Genomic DNA, 21615 nt, shown 5'->3' on the forward strand with positions numbered 1-21615 from the left:
CAATCCTTAGTTTTTCGAAAAGGTCAAAGTATATAAATAGTATTGCATGCAAGTAGTATCTTAGCGCACATAATAGTAAATAGAAAGCATCTCACTGATACTCAGGAAAAGAATACGCATTTGCGTCATCACATATCTTAATCTAATAGTTGAATTCGAATGTCAAACGGCCTACATTTAATGTTTTGACTGCGGATTCATTGACATTTTATTCGGAGTCTTTGAGAACGCAAACCGATAGTGTGCTTTTGAAATGTGTTCTATAATGTGAATGAATCAAGAGGTGTAGGATAGTTGGTCAACACAATGAATACAATTTTCAAAGCCGTACCTTACATTTATAACCGTACCTTACCGTACATAGTAAAAAAATGTAGATACTATAAGTTTTAACTATTAAAACAATATAAAAAAAAATACAATAAACTAGTAAGTGTTTTTTCTTCTCTAATTCTTTTGAATATAAATAATATTAATAAACATGAACGTCAAGTATTTACGGATAGACATCTCATTTATCGAATGAATCTATTTAAATTCTAACATTCCATTAAGCAAATATATTACTATACAAAATATTAGCAAAGACTTTTAAATCCATACTAAAACAGTATAAAATAATCAACATTATGGTTGTAATTTAGTTTTATTGTGATTATTGTCAATTTTTTGTACTGTTGTTGTGAGCTGCAAGGATTTAAAATCATTCTTTATGAAATGAAAACACACAAGTGTTTTTTTCACGACCGTTTAAAATATTAATATTTAATGAACTGTCTTACTTTCCGTTTTATGGATATATTACAATACAAAAAAATAAATAATAATAACTCACAAATTTAAACCTAAATACGAAAACTGTAAGTAATTTTAACGTAGAAATATAATGATTATTGTTAATAATATAAAAAAAGAAGATGATCGAGACAACTATCCACAAAAGACCAAAATGACAGACATTAACAATTATAGGTAACCGTACGGCCTTCAACAATGAGCAAAGCCCATACCGCATAGTCAGCTATAATAGTCCCCGATAAGACAATGTAAAAACAATTCAAACGAGAAAACTAACGGCCTCATTTACGTACAAAAATGAACGAAAAACAAATATGTAACACATAAACAAACGACAACAACTGAATTACAGGCTCCTAACTTGGGACAGGCACATACATAGATAATGTGGCGGGCTTAAACATGTTAGCGGGATCCCAACCCTCAATTAGGGTTGGGATCCCGCTAACACGTTTAACCATTTTTTGTAAGATGCAATAATTATTAAGATTTAATTTTTATGTTTTCCTTTACAAATGAATGTTTAAAAATACCAAAGCAGAGTATCTTTCCATATAACATACTTATTTCTTAATTACAACTCTGAAAAGATTCTGATTTCAATCATTGTTAATTTCTTCAGAAACATGAATACAGTAATATATATATTTTTTGTATATATTTCTTTGATTCCGATTGAATTAAATTCTTTTGACAAGAGTATTATCTTTCTGTTTTCCGATCTAATATATTAATACGCCAATATATAAGCATGAACCCCTCAGTGGGTTCATGCAAAAAGAATCCTATTTACATAAGTAACATATGCACACATGACGCAGTTCAAAGGAAGCCAGTCACGGTAATGTGTAGTTCGTTTTTCTTGTGCTAGACTTAAACAACTTCAAAAGGTTTTGTAACAATCGCAAATGAATAAATCATGTACCCATTCGAAATTCGAAGTAAACAACTTTTTGATATTATCTATTATATGATGATGTAGTTTTACATAGCTCTATTTGTATTACATGACAGGATATTTAAACCATGATAGATTCTACAGATTTGAAAATCAACTTTATTTAGAAATATTTTAGAAAAAAAATATATTTAAAAATGTACATACAAATGTGTTTTCATGCTTTTAATTAATATTATAATTATTAATTATTTATTTATGAATATCTTCAATGTCTTATGTTTTATTGTACTATATTTGTATTGCTTGATATTGTATTATTAAAATGATTTTAAATGATTATTTAGTTTTTTCTCTATACTACTCACATCAATCGATCAACAGTTGTATTCAATGCCGGCTAAATAACAAATTTTCTAATTTGCCGGTGCCGGCTAAATAGAAAATTTGATATCCTGCCTGTGCCGGTCAAATAGCCATGGCAATCCCCTCTCTTCATTTGTCATTATCATCACCAATCTTCAATGGCTATCTTAAGAAAGCACAAATTACACCTATTCACAAAAGAAAAGTGTTTTATAAAAAGGAAATTATAGACCAGTAATTAAGTGTATTACCTGCCGTTTCTATTTTTTTTAATGCCAAAAAAGTGCAACTATAGTACAGTACTTTTGATAACATCATAATTTTCAATTCATTTTTGGTTGTTATGGTGGCCTGATGCGGCCATTTCCTCTTTTCTTGTTTTCTTGTTTTCTCCTTTTATTTATCAACGCTAAATCGGGAAATCAAGGAATCATCGAGAAAGAGAAATTGAGAAATCGGGAAATCGAGAAATCGAGAAATCGAAAATCGGGAAATCGGGAAATCGAGAAACCGAAAACATAAAATCGAGAAATACATTTCGCGTTTTCGCATGTTTAGCGTTTTTGCTTTCTTGATTTCATCCCGTTCGATTCTCTATTGCAGGAACTACACGCTGTATTTAACTGTTTATTTGTTTGCTGTACTTCTGAACATACATGAAATATTTGACACTTCAATTTTAGGATCATCAAACAAATCATCATTAACTATTACCAATGTCATTTCACCTGATCTGAAATCTCCTATCTATAGAAAGAATGGTCTTAAATAGGCAAACTTAATAAACCACGCACAGTCAAGTGAAATAAATCTAGTAATACCCGATGGACAGGTTTTAGCATAGTTAAACGGAACTTGATTTATTAAAAGTAATTGGCAGTGGAAATCTGCGATCAATATCGAACTCTTTAACAAGCGAAAATAATTCACAGACCATGTGTGTCTAATATTGAAGGGAATAGTGACAGCGAAAATGCTGTACATTGTGACAACCGAAACTCACGTTTCACGTACATTACAAATCATGGATTTCTTCAGCTAGACATTGGATTCACAGATCATCAAATTTTTGGCCAAGTACCGAGATCAAGCAAAATTGTAGATCATGGAATTGTATTTGTACCAATCGAAATCAAAGGATCTCGAAATGAAGCATTTGAATGGCGCACCTCTTTCACAGTAGATGTGCGGCTTCTCGTTTTTACTTTTAATCAAACACAAATTCTTTGCTATGTGCTTTTAAAATTGTTTATGATAGGTTTATCAAGTGTAGAACTAGTGTTTGAAGATGCGTTATGTTCATATTCTCTTAAAACTGTTTTTATTATCAGAGGAGCTTCCTCTATCAATTTGGAAAATTTGTTATCTTGTTTCATGAGATGTTAGATTTGTTTACTGTGTAATATATTCGGTTTGCCCAAATTATTTCATTCCCGAGAATAATATGTTTGAGAACAAAATATCAGGTTCAAGACGGGATGAATTACTTCGTTATCTTAACTCAATTTATTGCCAGGAAATCTTGTCCAAAATAAGTTTCACTTCAATAGACAAATCGAATGAACTCAATCACGACACAAGTGATTTGTTTATAGAGAGTTGTCATCGAATGATCAATTCAAAACTCTTATCCATAGGATAGAACAGCATAATTATCAACAGGCATTAGCAAAGATACTTTCATGCAAATCGACAAGAATGAAGCAAATGTATTTGTATAACCAATCGATGATATGTAATGGCAAATCACAATCAACCCAAAAGAACTTGTTTTATCGTTGGAATAAAGTATCAATATAAACATCAAATGTGTTTCCTGCTTTAAAATGTTCATCATGATGCAATCACTGGCTGGTTAATGCTGGCGTCAATGACCTACCGTGAAAAGCGGTATATTAACAGTGTTCGTATTCTAGAGTATGCGTTATCAAAATGTACTCCAGAAAAAAACACAATTCAAATCAAGGCTATCGGATCTACATGAAAATATTCTCAAGCTTGAAGTATTTCAGAAGAAAGGAATTATTCGTTCATTAAGTATACTTTACATGGGATTTGTAAAATTTAAAAAGTTTTCAAACCTTATTCCTGTAGAATTAGAGATGGAAGTCGATGAAGTATTCCACGTGATACCATCAGTAGTATATGCACATTTCTTAGAAGTCGAGGAAGTATTCCACGTGATACCATCAGTAGTGTATGCACATTTCTTGGAAGTCGAGGAAGTATTCCACATGATACCATCAGTAGTATATGCACATTTCTTGTATTTACTTTGATATTACCACTCACAGGATGTTGAAAAATGTGTAGTATCAATTTGATATTTGAATCTTACAATACTTGGAAACGTGTTTATACCTCCAGATGATCATTTTAAAGCTATATCATATAACATTCTTGGATTATCTTTGCAAATTACTGGAGACAAGAAGTCTGCACTGGAAGTGTTCAAGCAAGCAGTTGAATTAGAACCTAACCCAGTTTACCATAGCGCAAGACGAGCGGCAATGTTAAAAACTACTTAATACCACAAAATACGGTTACCGTATGTACTCAGTAGTTCGCGGAATCAAATTTCTAAAAAAGCTGAGGAAAATAAAAGTAATCTTAGATGTGTTTTGTGTCCATTAAGTATAACGGAAGGTAACTGCAGTTACTATCTCAATTTTTTTTTATCAAGGACAAGCACAAAGATCAACTAAGGTAATTGCATTGACATAAAAAGGTAGCAATTCCGATGCGGTAAATGCTTGACCATCTTCTTTTACAAGTATTCATAAATAAACATTATACAAAATGTACAAAGCACAACTAATAAAACATAAGACTAAGTAACACGAACCAAACCAAAAATAAAAACTTGGGATTTTCCCAGTACCGGTACTCCTGAAAGGTAGGCAGATTCTGCTCTAATTACGGAATCCGTTGTTTATAAACCCGGTGATCAATCTTAACTTGGTAGTTCAGATTAGAGAAAAAAATGTGCTTACGACAATTGGAACATTACATTTGGGCTTATATTTGTGAGTATGTGTATAACGGGTTTGGTATTAATATTATTTTGTGTTTTTTTAATTATCCTTTCCCCTGAATAAATAGTGAAGATAAGTAACACATAACACTCCTTTCGTTAATATCAAACCTTTAGTTCGTGCTCTAATAAGCATGTATTTGATAGAAAATGTCTGTACAAAGTCAGAACTATAACAGTAGGTTTTCGGTCCTGTTGATTGAAAGCGGGTGATTTTGTCATTGTCAATGGACTGCCAATTTTGGAATTTGCCTTGTCCAGGTTTGTTTTAAACTTATTTCTCTTGCAATTATTAATATAGAAGAGTGAAAATCAATGAATAAATGTAATTTTTTTATTGAAAGCATTTTATGTTTCTTGTCTTGATCTTGAGATGTCAGCCATTTTAACTGTCATACTGAAGAAGTGGAGCTGAGTCACGTCACAGTCACGGATTCCCATTTATTCTCTGCATCAGACGAGGAGTAATCAGTTTCCATAATTACTATAAAACATTTTAGAAACAAATGCTATAGACATGATACAGTATAAACAGATAATTTTAGTGTCACTGGGAAATCAATGTAATTTATTGCAAACAATGTAATAAGTGTTGATATTTTCTATGTCAATGTCGATTGAATAATTCTGTCAATGGCCAGTCACCTGCACAAATCAACATGGACACACTATTATATTAGATGAAGCTACATGTATATTTGCAAACTTGCTCATGCTTACGTCGTTCTTTAGAGGGAATAAATACCACTTCAACCTCTTAGTACTGTTTAATTATACTAAAGGAAAAATTAAACGTTGATACCAGGACAGTTGGATGCAACAATATTACAGAACAATCTTAACATTCAAAATATTTTTGACATTATGTAATTATGTAATTTTTATTGCGGTTCTACTTTTAACAAATGTTTAATATATCTGTTGCTAGAAATGTATAATTATTTAGTGATGCTTAAGGGGAAATTCATTAGATCGAACAAAGTTAATAGCTATTACATCTTTCATTGAACTAATGTTTTTACCATGACGTTCTATGTTTATTTTTAACTTATGAGTTTGAATGTTCCTTTCGTATCTTTTGCTTCTATTTTACACAAGTCGAAAGAAGCTTTTTTATCACCATAAAACAGTAGTCTAATTATATACAGTACTTAAACTGGATGAATTTCTAACTTACACAATCTACATTTTCAGCATATATACGTTTTTGTAAGAAAACACCATTTAAGGTATGTATACCTTTTTCACATCGTTCTTCCTCTTGTCCATTACGTGTTTGTCTTCTACATAGTACGCAGGAACACAACAATATACCAGCTACAGCACATTCAGCTGAGAAACCTTGGGCTAATCCTTCTATCATTAACTCTGAAAATGATTAATATTGCATTAAACAGTACTGTCATATTCTGTTTTTTACAATCATTATCGCACTTAAGGGGGCAGACCTTGGTCTAGGGAGATAACTCTTTAATTCAGTGATGCGTTTGTATTAGTCAAGTTTTATTAATGTATTTTAAGCATTCACCTGAAACTGATTGAGGTTAGTTCATTTCGTAAATGGAAACAAAACATATCCTTTTATCAATATTAAAAATTTACAAATACGTTTGTCATAAAGCACGAAATTTTATAAATTTTATTCGATTGTACACACGTTTACTGGTGCTCAGTTTGTATGGATCGAGGGATTGCTTGATACTAAAAATGTATGAACGATCGATGCTTTGAAAACACACCCTTTTCGGACATTAACAAGAAGCATTCAGTTCGTATAATTACATTTTATGCTACAATTAACCATGTTATTTTAAAGATTTGTAGAACATTGTCACAGATAGCATAGGCAGTCACAGTTGAAATTATAGTTCAATTTTTCTAGTTCGAGTGGTCGTTTCGTTTCAGAATCTATAGATTTGTGTTTAATGTTAGTCTTCGTACCCCAAAATGAAAACAACGTTATTTGTTTCTCGGTTAGGACGTTCTTTACCAATCCATCCGCATGTTTTTCATTTAATTCAAAACAGAAAGACAAACATGCGAATGTTTTTTTAGTTGAGCGGTAAATTGGTAAGATAATTCACAATCACTGGGACGGTCATTGATTTGTATCTCAGAAAGAGCCGAAACGCATTCAACCATAAACACTTGAACAATGTTGAATAAGATATACATATATAGAGGGTCAAATAAACATTCAATACAAATCAAATGTTTTTTCGACAGATACCGAGTTGATAAAATGTCCATACTAGTATTATAAATCAATTATTTCAGAATTCAAGGGAAATAGACCATTACCATCAAAACCAAGGAGTAAAGAAAGACTAAAAAAACCAAGGGACATTTTCATCAACAGTTATAAATAATAAATAAGAAACAACACGAACTTCCCTAAAAACCGGGAATGAAACCAAGTGCTCTGGAAGGGAATAGAGAAGAAACTCACTAGAGTATTTGGATCTGTATGTTGGACATGCGCAGCAGTATCTCCCTGTTAGTCGCTTCCGTCGGCGACAGTTGATGCACACATAGGTTCCCACCGCTGTGAGGACACACATCCCAACGACACCACCAATCAAGCCATCTGAATGATAAATGGTTTATGAGCTAAGACGTAACAGTTGATGGCATTGTAGCAACCTAATTTCATCGACATCATGACTTATGCAAGTGTCAGACGATGTACATGATGTATAATCATTACTAACATTTCTATTATTATTATTATTATTTCATTATTATTATAATTATTACACATCTTCTACAGTTTCTGCATGAATTCATATCTTTTTTTTTACACATGACATTTAAAACGATTATATTCTGAGGTTAATGGTTCTATGTTGACCTCTAGTTGTTATTTGTGTGCATGTGTAGCTGTATCATTGACGTATGGTCTTTCGTTTTCTTTTTTTTCTAAATAATCAAAGTACATGTATATAGCAGAAATAAAAGTACTCACAATTATAGTGCCATTTCGACTCAATTTGAAACTCAAAAGTGTCATTTACTTTATCTGGAAATACTTCCTGCGTTTTTGTCAGCTCAAATACAACATGACTAGCATGGTCTACACATTCGTAAAACATTCTGTAATTGCCATATAACATGTATGTGTTTCCTGGACAGCCATCTCCTGATATCTTAAAAAGTAGGAAATAAATTCATCATTGAAAAAGGTAATTGATCGTGTTTTTAAAGAAGAAGGCCCTATTACATTAGACAACAATTATTAAAATACAAGTATTTGTGAACTATAAGTCGTAATTTTATTTGTCATCTGATTAAATCTTCACAAATGCGAATTGTCATTTTCTGTTTTTATAGCTATTTAAAACGCTATTACACACTACTTTAAAACTTCAAAAAAGCGTTTTTCATCGATATACTATTTTTTCAATTTAAGTACTTGTAAAGACTCCCACACTCGTATGTATAATAAAAAAATTCTCAGATTAAATAGAGAAACCTAAATCTCACCTGTTTTGACCGTTTTTTATACTTATACTCTATTCTAAGATTTAAAAGATTTGTTAGTGAATTTATCCTTGTTTGGTGTATAATTCCAAATAGGAGTAGGTCCGGTAGGACCAATTTTGGCCTCAAACTTCCGTTTCATCTGACGATAGATTTGATTCAATTATTTTTTGTGAAAGATTTTAACTCATTTAGTTATTAAAAACGATCCGATTCAAGCAAAAATATGAAAAATCTACTAAATATGCGAAACAATGTCAATTTTCAGATGTTTTGTTTCAAAAATGAAAGCATCCGTGTTCATCCTCAACCTTTATATATGTTATATGGTGAAGTTGAAATCATCCCTTCGTAAATTTTACGGACGCCATCACGAGTTGGATGACCGTTATGGAATAACCGTTTCACAAATGATATCAGATATGTTCCTTACGTCGTAACTACAATCCCCTTCCCTTTCATAAATTTGACCTACCGAATTAGACTATATACTGGATTTGTAATCACATAAGCAACGCGACGGGTGCCGCATGTGGAGCAGGATCTGCTAACCCTTCCGGAGCACCTGAGATCACCCCTAGTTTTTGGTGGGGTTCGTGTTGTTTATTCTTTAGTTTTCTATGTTGTGTCATGTGTACTTTTGTTTTTCTGTTTTTGTTTTTCATTTTTAGCCATGGCGTTGTCAGTTTGTCTTAGATGTATGAGTTTGACTGTCCCTTTGGTGTCTTTCGTCCCTCTTTTATATATAATCATCAAATACAACTTACATTTCAATATTTTGGATGAACACGAATGGGGCCACTTTCGTTTTACACGGAAACCGTCTAAAATTTAACTAAAATGCTAGAATTGTGAAGATTTCAGTGATTTAGCATGATGTAATGGTGCTTGTACTGAATAAATGTGCATTGCACTGTCAAAAACAGCCAATATTTATGTAGCAGAACCATTCTACTTTCCAATAAATAGCTAAAAGTTTACATTTTAACAATTTTGTAAAACTGCTATATTTTGGGGCCAAAAAGGGCTCTTACCGGACCTACTCCTTTAATATACAGTCTACACTGAAACATATGAAAATCATACCTGTACAATAACACATATATATATATATTACCTGATTATTATAAGCATAGCTGTTGTCAGAACCACGCCTTTTGAAGTAAACTGTACTTTCACAATTTTGGCTACTATAGTAAAGTTCTTTTATAGACATTGTATATGAGTAGAAAGCAGATTTTGGAGTTGTGAATGACATTTTTCTACATTCCTGACCGCCAAAATCACCTTCAAACTTCATGATAATCATGGTGTTTTCATCAACAAGATACGGAGCAGTGACACACGAATCAGTTGGAAATGTATCTAATGGAACATGTGAAATAGAAAAAGTCAATACTCAGCTAAAAAGCATACGTTTGATTAGAGAAAGATAACTTCGATACATTTAACGTTTTGTCATATTATTATTTGATTTTCGAACCAAAGAGAGGCAAAAGATACAAAAAAGGTCATTCACAAATGAATGAATTGAAATTGATGTTTACTCAATGTTCATTAATCTATTATCTCGTTCAATTAAAATTCAAGATCTGCTGTACATTTAACATTTATTTGAAGTCAAATCTTACTTTATGTATCATTACTGAATTTACAGAAGATACGACAAAAAAGCAGAAAGCAGAACACATAAATCAACATACATGTCAATGGGTTTTGTCCATGGCAAATACGGACTGATACTATCAACATCATGGCCAATTCAGCAGCCGACATTTTCAATAATTTGCTCTCTGAAAGTCAAAATTCCTTTAACCTTATTACACATGTTCTGTAGTGGATATGTGATCTATTTCATTTTTGTTAAACGAGGGGTTTCAATCTTAACACAATATCTCTGATCTTTAAAAAAAATCAGGATATTTTTACAGTTTCTAGTTCTGTTTATTTTTATTGCGATGTTTCTTTCACAGCGAATAATGTTAATATATTTCTCACAATCGGAAATCTGACATATATGTTTTTTGCAGTTTTTTCATGTAATCGCCATACATCCATAATGCTCCTCACATCCTTGTCTGACATAACAAAATCGCAATAAAAATACATACATACAATATTTAAATACTTTAGCTCATGTCATTAACAACCTAAAACCAGGTACTCAGAACTATTGGCAAACAAAGTCCCTTGTCAAGTTCTATCATACTATAACAACGATCAATAAGGAAGTTCAGAGAATAATACAAATAATAGAAATCATCACAACACATTACCTTGGATCGTAGTTAAAATAAAATTGTATACATCCGCCTGTACCTTTGGTCTACATGGTACGTTGAAATATTTCCCTTTACTACGTCGATATGTAAATACAAAATATCGTATTATCAAAGATATCCATAAAAATACACGTATAGTGTGTTTGTTGAAAGTTAAAAATAACTATGATACAGATACAAAGTACAATTACACAAAATACTGAACTCGGAGGAAATTCAAAACGACAAGTCCCAAATCCAATGGCAAAATCATATGATAAAAGAAGGACGAAAGATACCGAAGGGACAGTTAAACCCATAGATCGAAAATAAGCTGACAACACCATGGCTAACAATGAAACAAAAACCAAACAGACAAACAATAGTATAAATGACACAGCATAGAAAACTAAAATAATAAGCAACACGAACCCCAACAAAAACAAGGGGTGAACTCATGTGTTCCGGAAGGGTAAGCTAATCCTGCTCCAAATGTGGCACCCGTCGTGTTGTTTATGTGAAAACAATTCTGGTAAATAATCTAATTCGGTAGGTCTCATTCATGAATGGAAATGGGATTGTAGTTACGATGTTAGGAACATATTTGATATCATTTGTGAAACAGTTATTCCATAACGGTCAACCAACTTGTGATGGCGTCCGTAAAATTTACGAAGGAATGATTTCAATTTCACCATTTGGAACTCTTGGTTTAATAGCTTCCTTGCATGTGAGCAGCAACCCTTTATCAAGAAAATCATGATCATAGGAAATGCAAACACGGGAATATCGTATCAATTAGGAGATATATACCCCGTATGCAGGTGCTACTGGAATGTTGCTACTAAGAAATGGAAAGTTCAAAATTGGAAAGCTGAAATCGTAAAGTTTTGTTTTCAAACACACCAATCGAATGCACAACATCTGTCATATTCATGACTTAGTACAGGCATTTTTCAAAAGTAGAAAATGATGGATAACAATCATTTATCGAAAGTCTAATTCAGTGAATACGCATGGCGAGGATGTAGAGAATGGTTCGTCTATCTATGAAGTAGATAGGGGTTACGAAAGTGCCCGACAATAAATAGAATAATCAAGTTAGTCTGTTAGTAAAGATATTCAATACATTTTCATCCATCTAATGATTTAAGCCCTTTTCAACTGATTTATTTAGTTCGTTCTTATGTTGTATTGTTATACCACTATCCCAGGTAAGGGGAGTGTTTGGATCCTGATAACATGTTTAATCCCGCCACAGTCTGCATGTATGTGTCTGTCCTAAGTCAGGAGCCTGTAATTCAGTGGTTGTCGTTTGTTTATATGTTACATATTTGTTTTTCGTTATTTTTTTTGTATATAAAAATTAGGCCATTACTTTTCTTGTTTGAATTGTTTTACATTGTCATTGCTGGGCATTTTTATTGCTTACTATGCGGTATGGACTTTGCTCATTGTTGAACCCCGATCGGTGACCTATAATTGTTAATTTCTGTGTTAGTTTGGTCTCTTAGGGATAGTTGTGTCATTGGCAATCATACCAGATCTTCTTTTTTTAAATATATTTATGTGTTATGTTTCTTGTTAATTTTTATGCTACTGTTATAACAGTTTTTGAAAAAAACATGATAATTGATAACTTATTTTCGATGCTTTTGAATAATCCCTTTTAAATTGTTGTTTCGCTGCTTCATTGTTACACATCTGTTTTTTTCATTTCTAGTGTCTCTTCCTTTATCATAACATTTGTATTGTAAAATATCGAAACCTGCATTTTTATATTATAATAATAAAAAAAGACATTTTCTTTATGTTATACTTATTCTATTCATGGAAAAGAAAAAGATGAACTACATTTCATAGTGAAATGGCAGATTAAAACTACTGTGTTTCGGAGATTCAACAATCAGTGTTGTGTAGTAAGTGCTAAGCAAGAGTTATTTTCATAGTTCATAAAGCTAAATATTGAGATTAACCTAGTTAATATTGATGAACTATAGTGAACATGCAATAAAGCGAATAATGTCAAATAGACAGAGGAAGTTGTGGTATGATTGCAAATGAGACAGCTTTATTTAATATGAACGCTTTATTTTTATATTACAATGAAATGCCATTTTTTTAACCATATTTATCCTTTAATCTAGTTCTATAAGGTCAATTTACATTTGTTTGGAAAATCAAAATTTACACTCACTACTCTTGGCAAGAAGAAAATCCTGTATAATCTTAGATATGTTCTTTATTTCTTTGCAATTTCAACATATATCAAGAATTGAATCTTTCTTCACAGTATTGGATACCTTTCGAATTACAGAAAGTGTACTAGCAAACAAAGTTAGATTTCTGGGTATTTTACGTCGTCCCAATACGTCTTTCTGAACCACAAACAAATACTCCTTAAGCAATTAAAGGACAGCAACTGAAGAACAGACTCCTGACTAGCATACATTTTACGAGTGTTTTATCACTATTCCGGAGCACCTGCGATCACCCCTATTTTTTGGTGGGGTTCGTTTTGTTTATTCTTTTGTTTTCTATGTTGTGTCATGTGTACTATAGTTTTTCTGTTTGTCTTTTTCATTTTTGGCTACGGCGTTGTCAGTTTGATTTGCATTTATGAGTTTGACTGTCCCTTTTGCATCTTTCGTCCCTCTTTTATGCTTCACTAAAAGTGGTACAATGGTTGAACGGCACAGCAAAGGAATACATTATAAAAAAAACCCAGATGAAATAAGTTTCTGCGATGTCACTGGTGTGGTGGTAGTATATTTGTTTTTAAAATGTGATACAGGTAAAAGTATTTTATATGAAATGCATACCTGTAATAAGACCATACAATACATACGCATACTATAGCTTTATTCACTACCAACTTGAAATATTTCAATTTGGGTGTGCATACTTTTAGTCCTGATCAAGTCATGTTAATTATCTTATAAGCAGCAGTAAATGTCTTATTAACCTTTAATTAAAGCACCGTTTATGTTTAATTTTGCATTATCTCTTCATTTATATAATAGACAAAAACATCTATCAGTAGCATGGTATAGATTCAGGATTTTTTTTCTAATTATCTCTTTTAGTCACTTACATGCTCTATGTCTATGTCTAAGTCAAAAAGGCCCAAATAAACAAGTTTGAGAGCATTGATGATCCCAAAATGCCAAACGGTATTGCGAACAAATCAAATTCATAATAGATACTACGAACATATTCGTTTTGATTAGTTAAAAATTGAGAATAACGGATGAATTCAGTTTCCAAATTGTGAACTTTCCCTTTCTTTTGTTCAAAGTAGCAACATTCGAGCAGCACCTATATAATGAGTATATATCTCCAAATTGATATCATACCTCAGAATCCGAGTTTCCAATCATAATTTACTTGAAAGAGAATTGCTGCTGACAAGAACGGTTCTTCTGGTTTAAGTTATCCTTTTTGTATTTTCCAGATGGATGGATGGATGATCGTTATGGAAAATATGTGTTACTCATGGCCACAGATATGTTCAACTTCTCGTCACTATAATTCTGTCCTTTTTCACTAAATTGAATCATAACCGAATAAGACTCCTTAACGAATTTGAATTCAACATGAGTAGCATGACGTCTGTCGCATGTAAAGCAGGATCTGTTTAGGGAGAGCACCGGGTTTGGCAACTTATGTTTTAGGTCGATAAATATGTTTTTATGTAGTGTTGTGTAGAGTCTGTCATGTGTTGTCTTTTTGTGTTTGCTTTATAAACGTTGGCTTGTAAATTTCTTTCGGACTTATAAATGCATTTAAATCATCCTTTTGATAAAATAAACAGCGAAGTTTAAAGATATTTAATTCACAAATTCCAAAAAGGTACGCTGAAACTGATTTGGAAGCAAGTTATGTATCACAAATTAACATGTGCAACAAACTTAAAACTCTCAGCATGTCCATTTCAATGATACTAAATCAGTAAAAGATTTCGTATCCCGCACATAGCAGACTTCGCGGTATTGGATTTGATCAATGTTGACGGCCGCACGGTGAACTATATTTATGAATTTCTGAGTCATTTGGTCTCTTGTTGATCTTGTCCTATTTGCACACATACCACATCTTTTTAAAATTCAAAGTTGAAAGAAAAATTGACAAACGAAGAGGGCTACAATAAAAGTACACATGTAACTATAGACAAAATAAAAACACATAGTTACAATGTATTTGAATTCGATAGGCTAAAAAATTAGCACAGCAGTTTCTGATCGACAAGTTGTTATCAGTGTGTTGGTTATGATATTTTGAAGTCACATTCAAACAAGTCCAGGTAAAGTACCATGATTGTAACGTGGCAACCCTCAAAGGAACATATTATTGATCCTATTCGAAATTAAACTCTGATTAATGGTAACATTATTGCAGTTATTTTAATCAATACAACAGAAAAATCGCTGTCGTACAATTGGATCGTTTAGCTAGCTATAAAATCTGGTTTAACAAACTTTTTTCTCTGGAAAATGCGTGTACCGAAACTGTCAGGATAATATCAGTTTATTTTTAATTGTTCTTTTGATTGATTGCTTTATAGTTTGCCATTTTAAATAAAGTGCAATTTTAGGAATGTACTTTTAAAATCAGATTTTTAATGCTTTTTTTTCTGCAATTTTCAATACTCATTCATTTATATATTAATTACATTATGGAAAAAATAATGTTTTCTATTTGCAGTCAATTCATGTTTTTTGTCCTGATCTTCATATGTCGTCTGCCACTTTAGTTGTCACACTGAATAAGAGGAACTGTGTCTGGATCTTGCAAGCCCTTTACGGTTTCCCATTTATCCTCTGCATCAGACGAGGTGTAATCAATTCCCATAGTAACTAAAAATACATATAAAAAAAAACAAATGCATTATTCGACATACATCTGTATTATGAATAAATGAGTTATTTAATGATCGCAAACAAAAGAGAGAAACAATTAATAATCGATTTATTTAAATGTTGTTTTTTGTTATTTTGGCAATTGAGTAATACCGACCAGTCAATCGCAAAATTATCACATTAAATGAACTAGCATGTCTACACCGAATGGTGAAAACGTTCTAATAGTACATATATTGTAAAAGGAACACACAAAACATAATCAACAGAAGCCACACGAGTAGTTATGTGCAGCAGTATTACAGGAAACATATAACATTCATAGCTTTTGGTAAATTCTGTAATGGATATTGCGGTCCTTCTTTTAATGCATTATATTAGTTGCTAGAAATGTATATATTGAGAAGAAATTCACTTGATCTTGTATTGTTATTGGATAGTACTATATCAAATGGTTTGGCATCTGTTTCACATTTAACTTATGTTTGCAAAAATCGACTCATTTATAACAAAACTTCCCCCTTTGTGATCACTAAAATTAGATATAACACCAGGTTTTACTAACATAAACAAGTCAACGGCTGCTTACCATTCCAGAACATCTGGGATCACCCCAGGTTTTTGGTTTTGTTCTTGTTACCTATGGTATTTAGTTTTTTTATGTTTTTTTATAGTTGTTTTGTTTGTCCTTTTTGCTTGATTGTCATGGCGTTCATCTTAATAATTTGAACGATTCAAAAGAAACTTTTTGCCAAAGTGAAACATCATGTAAATTATTTATCAACAACAGTACTTAGACAGTGTGAAATTCCATCAGACACCACACTCCATTGTTTTAAATCATATATTATGCTTTACTTGGAAGTTTACATTCTCGGCATTGTTAGTGGCATTTTTCAGTCACATTTTTAGAAGCATTTGTTGGTAATGTTTTTGAAAAAAAACTATAATTCATTTATAAGTTTCGGAGTTTAGTTTGATATCCATTTTCGTTAAGCGCGTATACATTTTTGTTTAGGGTTCATCTTTAATCCGCACCTGGATGCAGGATTTTCTGGCCGTGTTGAATACCCAAATGGGGGTTTTGGGTTGTATTCTGCTCTTTGATTTTTATACCTTTTTCACATTTATCTTCCTCTTGTCCATTACGTGTTTGTCGTCTACATAGTACGCAGGAACACATCAATATACCAGCTACAGCACATTCTGCTGAGAAACCTTGGGCTAATCCTTCTGTCATTAACTCTGAAAATTATTTATACTGCATTAAACAGTGCTGTTCCTCTTTTGCTTTGACAATCATTGTTACTATTAAAACATTTGTTCAAATGCAGATAAGGAGATATTGAAATTTTCTAAATATGTGTATACATGTCAAAAAATTTAAGAACCACCATTATATCAATTTTCACACTAGTTCGAGTGGTCATTTTGTTTGAGAATAAGAATTGCGGTTGATTGTTCGTAGCCTGAAATAAAAAGAGCTTTATTTGTTGAATTTTCTTTGTTTAGGAAGTTAAATACAAATCCTTATGGTTTAGTCTATAATTTTCCAAATAATACACAGTATGTATTCGATTTCGTTTTCATATGTTTTAGATATTTTTTTTAAATATTACAAACATGTTCGGAAAAAGGAATTTACAGAAAGACATCAAATTCGTGTATTTTTTAATAGTGTGATTGATTGGTAAGTTATTTGACAATCAGTGGCAGTCACCTTTTTTTTTTATCTTACTCATGATCGAAGCAAATTAAATAGTAAGACATTGAATATGGTATAAAGAGAATCTTTTCACATTAAATGCAAGTCAATGTGATCATATTCTAAATGCAATGTTCCAGAATGTACGGGAAAGAAAAGAAAAACGAAACTCACTCGAGCATTTGGGTCTGTATGTGGGACATGCACAACAGTATCTTCCTGTCAGCCGTTTCCTACGGCGACAGTTGACACACAAATAAATTCCTACTGCTGTGAGGACAAACATACCAACGATTCCACCTGCTATTCCACCAATCAAGCCATCTAAACATAAAAAATGGCATATGAGCATAATGTAAACAGTTAAAGGCATTTCAGAAACTCAATGTCATCGAAATCTGCACTTGTTCGAGTGTAAGTACTTATCCCTTAAAATCTAACAGTAGTATGAATATGATAAAAGAACGTTTTATTTTATTTAATGAAGTTGTAAATAGGGCACCCCCCCTGAAGTCTTCAATTTTCCTTCAATGTGTAGTAAGATTGAAATGTTATAGTAACAGTGGGTTTATGTTGCAGTCTTGCAATAGATTGTTCTATAGGCTTTGTGCAAACAGCTAGTTATTTGAAGTATAAATATACAATACAATGATGCTACATACATTTTTTTCCAAGTTAATATCATGCATGTAGTATTGAGAAATTTGGAATCATGAAATAACCTTAGTATATAATAGAAATAAAAATACTTACAATTGTATTCCCATTTTGTTTCAATTTGAATACTAAAAGTATCATTTAGTTTGTCTGGAATCAATTCCTGTTGTTTTCTGTCATCATATCTGTTATAACCATTATTCTCACGTTTTGATTTTTTTAATTCAAACGAAACATGATTAACATCGGTTAAACATCGTGAAAATATTCTCCTATATGAGTTGCCTGAACAGTCTTCTCCTAGTATCTTAAAAGAATGAAAATAGTACCAAAAACCTTAGATAAGGACGAATACATAATTAACGAAGAAGTCAAATATAACAATCAGAAAGGTTTAATGATGGCTTTTGCTTGTTTTAAGATTGTAACACGGTGATGACTGCTGCACCCATATTTTTACTATTTTATGTTTTACGTCTGTTTTATTCACTCATCGTTGTAAATATAACGGAATTTAATAAGACTGTCGTACACGTGAGCAGTTTAGCGCTATAATACCAGGATCAGTCCACCATTTTCTACATTAGAACATTCATGTATAGCACAGTTGTTGTCCATTCATGTTTATTGTTATTTGATTTTGCCATGTGATTATGGACTTTCCGATTGAATTTTCCTCGGAGTTCAGTATTTTTGTGATTATACTTTTTATACATTTATTAAAATATAACGGTCAAATTTGTTTTTGGTTATTTTCCAAACAAATGATGCATTAAATAACACAGATAAAATTCGTATCACAACCGTGTTACATATTCTAGTCTGCTTTGAGACGTCTTGTCGTTGTACAATTTATTAAGTAAGCTATGTAGATAACTTATACTTTCCAAACGGTAAAGGCTTGCAGAAAAAATAGGAGAACGAACACGATACTTGTATACATTTACAGTGATTTCATATCCAAATGCCTAGTTGTTGATTTTGTTTGACGAACTCGATGACAAGAAAATGATGATCAGAACTAATTGATTTGACGAAATATGTATTATCCATCCTCCAGCATGAATCCAATGTCATCAGACATTTTCATAAGCCTTATACATACAAACATACAAAATACATATTCAACTGTGAATTTTAAATGAATTTTGTGACCTGCATTTTTGAATAAATGATAATTATACTGACTACGTCCTCTTTCAAAGTAAACATCAATTCATACTTATAATATAATAAAACAAATTCTAAAATAAATAAACAATCATTATAATTATCATTATTGGATAATGACAGACTCGCTGGTCTTGTGGTTAAAACTTGTTAAAAGTAAAATCACAAAAATAACGATCGCTGAGGAAAATTAAAAAAGAAAAGTCCACAATGGTGCTTCACCGCTAAGCATGCGGCATTAAGTAGTAATAACAACTACTGGTATATTTATCTCATTATTGTTTTCGTCCTACCGTTACTTCGCTTTTAATTCATATCTGTACAATATATATTACCTCATCATAATGATAATCAAAGTCGTTGTAGTCAGACCAATACCACTTGAAGTTAACTTTACTCTGACACTTTGGGCTACTGTAGTAAAGTTCTTTCATGCACATGGTATATGAATAGAAAGCATATTTTGGAGTTATGAATGATATTTGTCTACATTCCCGGCTGCCAAAATCACCGTCAAACTTCATGATAGCCATGCTAGTTTCATCAACAAGATATGGATCAGAGACACATGTATCAATTGGAAAAGCATCTGACAAATCATAAACAAAGTTAATATTCAACTTGAAGGGAAAACGTTTGATTATACACAGATAAATTAGATACATTTTACATAACTGTGGATTCCTCATTTTCCGTGGGGTACCAATTATCGTGGGTTCATGGAAACAGATAATCAACGAATCTTTTTTTATATGAGATTGTATGCAGACGTTTGATGAACCACGAAATCAAATACCCACGACGTTTGTTTTACTCCACGAAAATTGTAACTCACAAAAAATATAGAATCCACAGTACGTCATATTTTATTGGATCTTCGAACAATCTAAAGGCGAAAGATAACAAAAAGGTAATTTACACTCATAGATAACGAATTCACTGTTGTGTTCAATCAATGTTAGTTTCAACATATTTATTTGTAGTGGATTTTGAAACAAGTTAAAACAATTTATATACATTCCGTTCCACTTAGATGTTGCGAGTGTTCATTAATCTATTGATGCGGTCCTGTTAAAATTTTAATTTATGTACATTTAACCTCAAATCTTACCATCAGTACTGAATTGATAGAAGATGCGTCAAATAATCATATAAGAGAAAACAGAAATAGACATACATGTCACTGGAGTTTTTCCATGGCAGATATGGACTGATATCACCAACATCACGGCCATCGCAGCAGCGGACATTTTCAAAGCCATGATCTCTCTGAAAGTTAAGCAAAAACTGCATTCCAAAAATATTTTAAATTTCTTTAACTAACTTACATGTTGTCTGTATGTACTCTATTTAATTTGCGATAACCGATTTTTTTTTTCAATTCGAAGGACATAATCCTGTTATCCTCTCAAAATATTCAAGTTTTCGATATTTTTTCATTTCTAGCTTGACATTCTGAGTTGCAACTTTGAAGTGTGACAGTTAGCAATGTCAAGTTGAAGCTTAGAAATGTAAAAATATGGATCATTAAAAGGGAAATTTTAACAATATAATGTCACTACAAATGTTTGGTAGTAATGTGTATTTTAATTAACAGATACAATTTCATATCTTTGAGACATCAGTAAAGTATTTTCCTATCACGATGTGTTAAATGAATGTATAAAAAACATGTTACTCCTCTTTGGTCAGATTGTTGTCTCACATCCCCAATTTCGGGATTTTCTAGTTTTTGAGAATTTTTTATTTATAGCTTGAGAGAAAATCCTGAAACCGGTGATGGTTCTTAGCTGGCCCTTAAATCAAATTGTGTACTATTTCAGTGACAATGGAAGTCACTCTTAACTCTAAAACATTTAAATAAACTTAAATAAAATAAAAAAATTTATACAAGACTAACAACGGACAGGGGCCTGGCGCAGAAATTGCGGTGTGTTTAGACATGTTTTGTGAGATGTCAACACTCTCCCTATACCTCTAGCTTATGTAGAAAAACATTCATAACAATACACACAGTAATACTCAGTTCAATAGAAAGCCGAGTCCGATCTCAGAATAAGAAACAAGAGAAACTAACCAAAAAATGATACATAAATTAACAAAGGACTTCTAGCAGTTACTGACATGCTAGCTCCATACCTCAATTAAATTAATTCAAAGATTACGTTTTTTCATCAAATGAAATTCAGGCACAATCCCTCTCGTTTGGGTGTCATATGATAACATCATAAACTACATTAGAAAAACATAACCCATATCATACCATTGTATTAAAATAACGTTTATTATTATTGGAATAATAAAAGTTAAAATAGACCAACATATTGTGTTTTGTCGTATATATTACAATCTATTTTGTACATGCATTTATCTTTTTTTTCCAAACG

The 21615-nt window shown here is 31.9% G+C and overlaps 2 protein-coding genes across 3 annotated transcripts; both read right to left on the reverse strand.

Annotated features, from left to right (window-relative positions):
• Positions 1 to 5433: 5433 nt before the first annotated feature.
• LOC134694973 (uncharacterized) lies at positions 5434 to 11278 on the reverse strand. 2 transcript variants are annotated; one of them, XM_063556101.1, is made up of 7 exons: positions 10853 to 11278; positions 10280 to 10369; positions 9694 to 9941; positions 8062 to 8242; positions 7546 to 7683; positions 6336 to 6464; positions 5434 to 5580 (listed from the first exon to the last, which is right to left on the reverse strand). In XM_063556101.1, the coding sequence occupies exons 2-7, from the start codon at positions 10350 to 10352 to the stop codon at positions 5513 to 5515; spliced, it is 837 nt and encodes a 278-aa protein (XP_063412171.1). In that variant the 5' UTR covers positions 10353 to 10369; positions 10853 to 11278; the 3' UTR covers positions 5434 to 5512. The 2 variants fall into 2 exon arrangements, with proteins under 2 accessions (XP_063412171.1, XP_063412172.1); XM_063556102.1 differs by lacking the exon at positions 10280 to 10369.
• A 4211-nt stretch (positions 11279 to 15489) lies between these two features.
• On the reverse strand, positions 15490 to 20493 carry LOC134694972 (uncharacterized). Its single transcript, XM_063556099.1, has 6 exons — positions 20406 to 20493; positions 19564 to 19817; positions 18155 to 18365; positions 17576 to 17725; positions 16813 to 16941; positions 15490 to 15693 (listed from the first exon to the last, which is right to left on the reverse strand). The coding sequence occupies exons 1-6, from the start codon at positions 20488 to 20490 to the stop codon at positions 15587 to 15589; spliced, it is 936 nt and encodes a 311-aa protein (XP_063412169.1). The 5' UTR covers positions 20491 to 20493; the 3' UTR covers positions 15490 to 15586.
• Positions 20494 to 21615: the final 1122 nt, after the last annotated feature.

This window comes from Mytilus trossulus, chromosome 13 (assembly GCF_036588685.1).
Source record: "Mytilus trossulus isolate FHL-02 chromosome 13, PNRI_Mtr1.1.1.hap1, whole genome shotgun sequence".
Taxonomy (NCBI): Eukaryota; Metazoa; Mollusca; class Bivalvia; order Mytilida; family Mytilidae; genus Mytilus; species Mytilus trossulus.

What these genes read in the sequence shown, in the direction of transcription:
- LOC134694972 (XM_063556099.1), bottom strand. Translation starts at nt 20,490, where the DNA reads ATGGCTTTGAAAATGTCCGCTGCTGCGATGGCCGTGATGTTGGTGATA. An exon ending in TTGATTATCATTATGATGAG is followed by an intron (nt 18,366 to 19,563) that starts GTAATATATATT and finishes CATTCTTTTAAG; the next exon opens with ATACTAGGAGAAGACTGTTC. An exon ending in GGAAGATAAATGTGAAAAAG is followed by an intron (nt 15,694 to 16,812) that starts GTATAAAAATCA and finishes ATGTATTTTTAG; the next exon opens with TTACTATGGGAATTGATTAC.
- LOC134694973 (XM_063556101.1), bottom strand. Translation starts at nt 10,352, where the DNA reads ATGTCGGCTGCTGAATTGGCCATGATGTTGATAGTATCAGTCCGTATT. An exon ending in GTCGAAATGGCACTATAATT is followed by an intron (nt 7,684 to 8,061) that starts GTGAGTACTTTT and finishes TTTATCATTCAG; the next exon opens with ATGGCTTGATTGGTGGTGTC. An exon ending in ATACAGATCCAAATACTCTA is followed by an intron (nt 6,465 to 7,545) that starts GTGAGTTTCTTC and finishes AATCATTTTCAG; the next exon opens with AGTTAATGATAGAAGGATTA.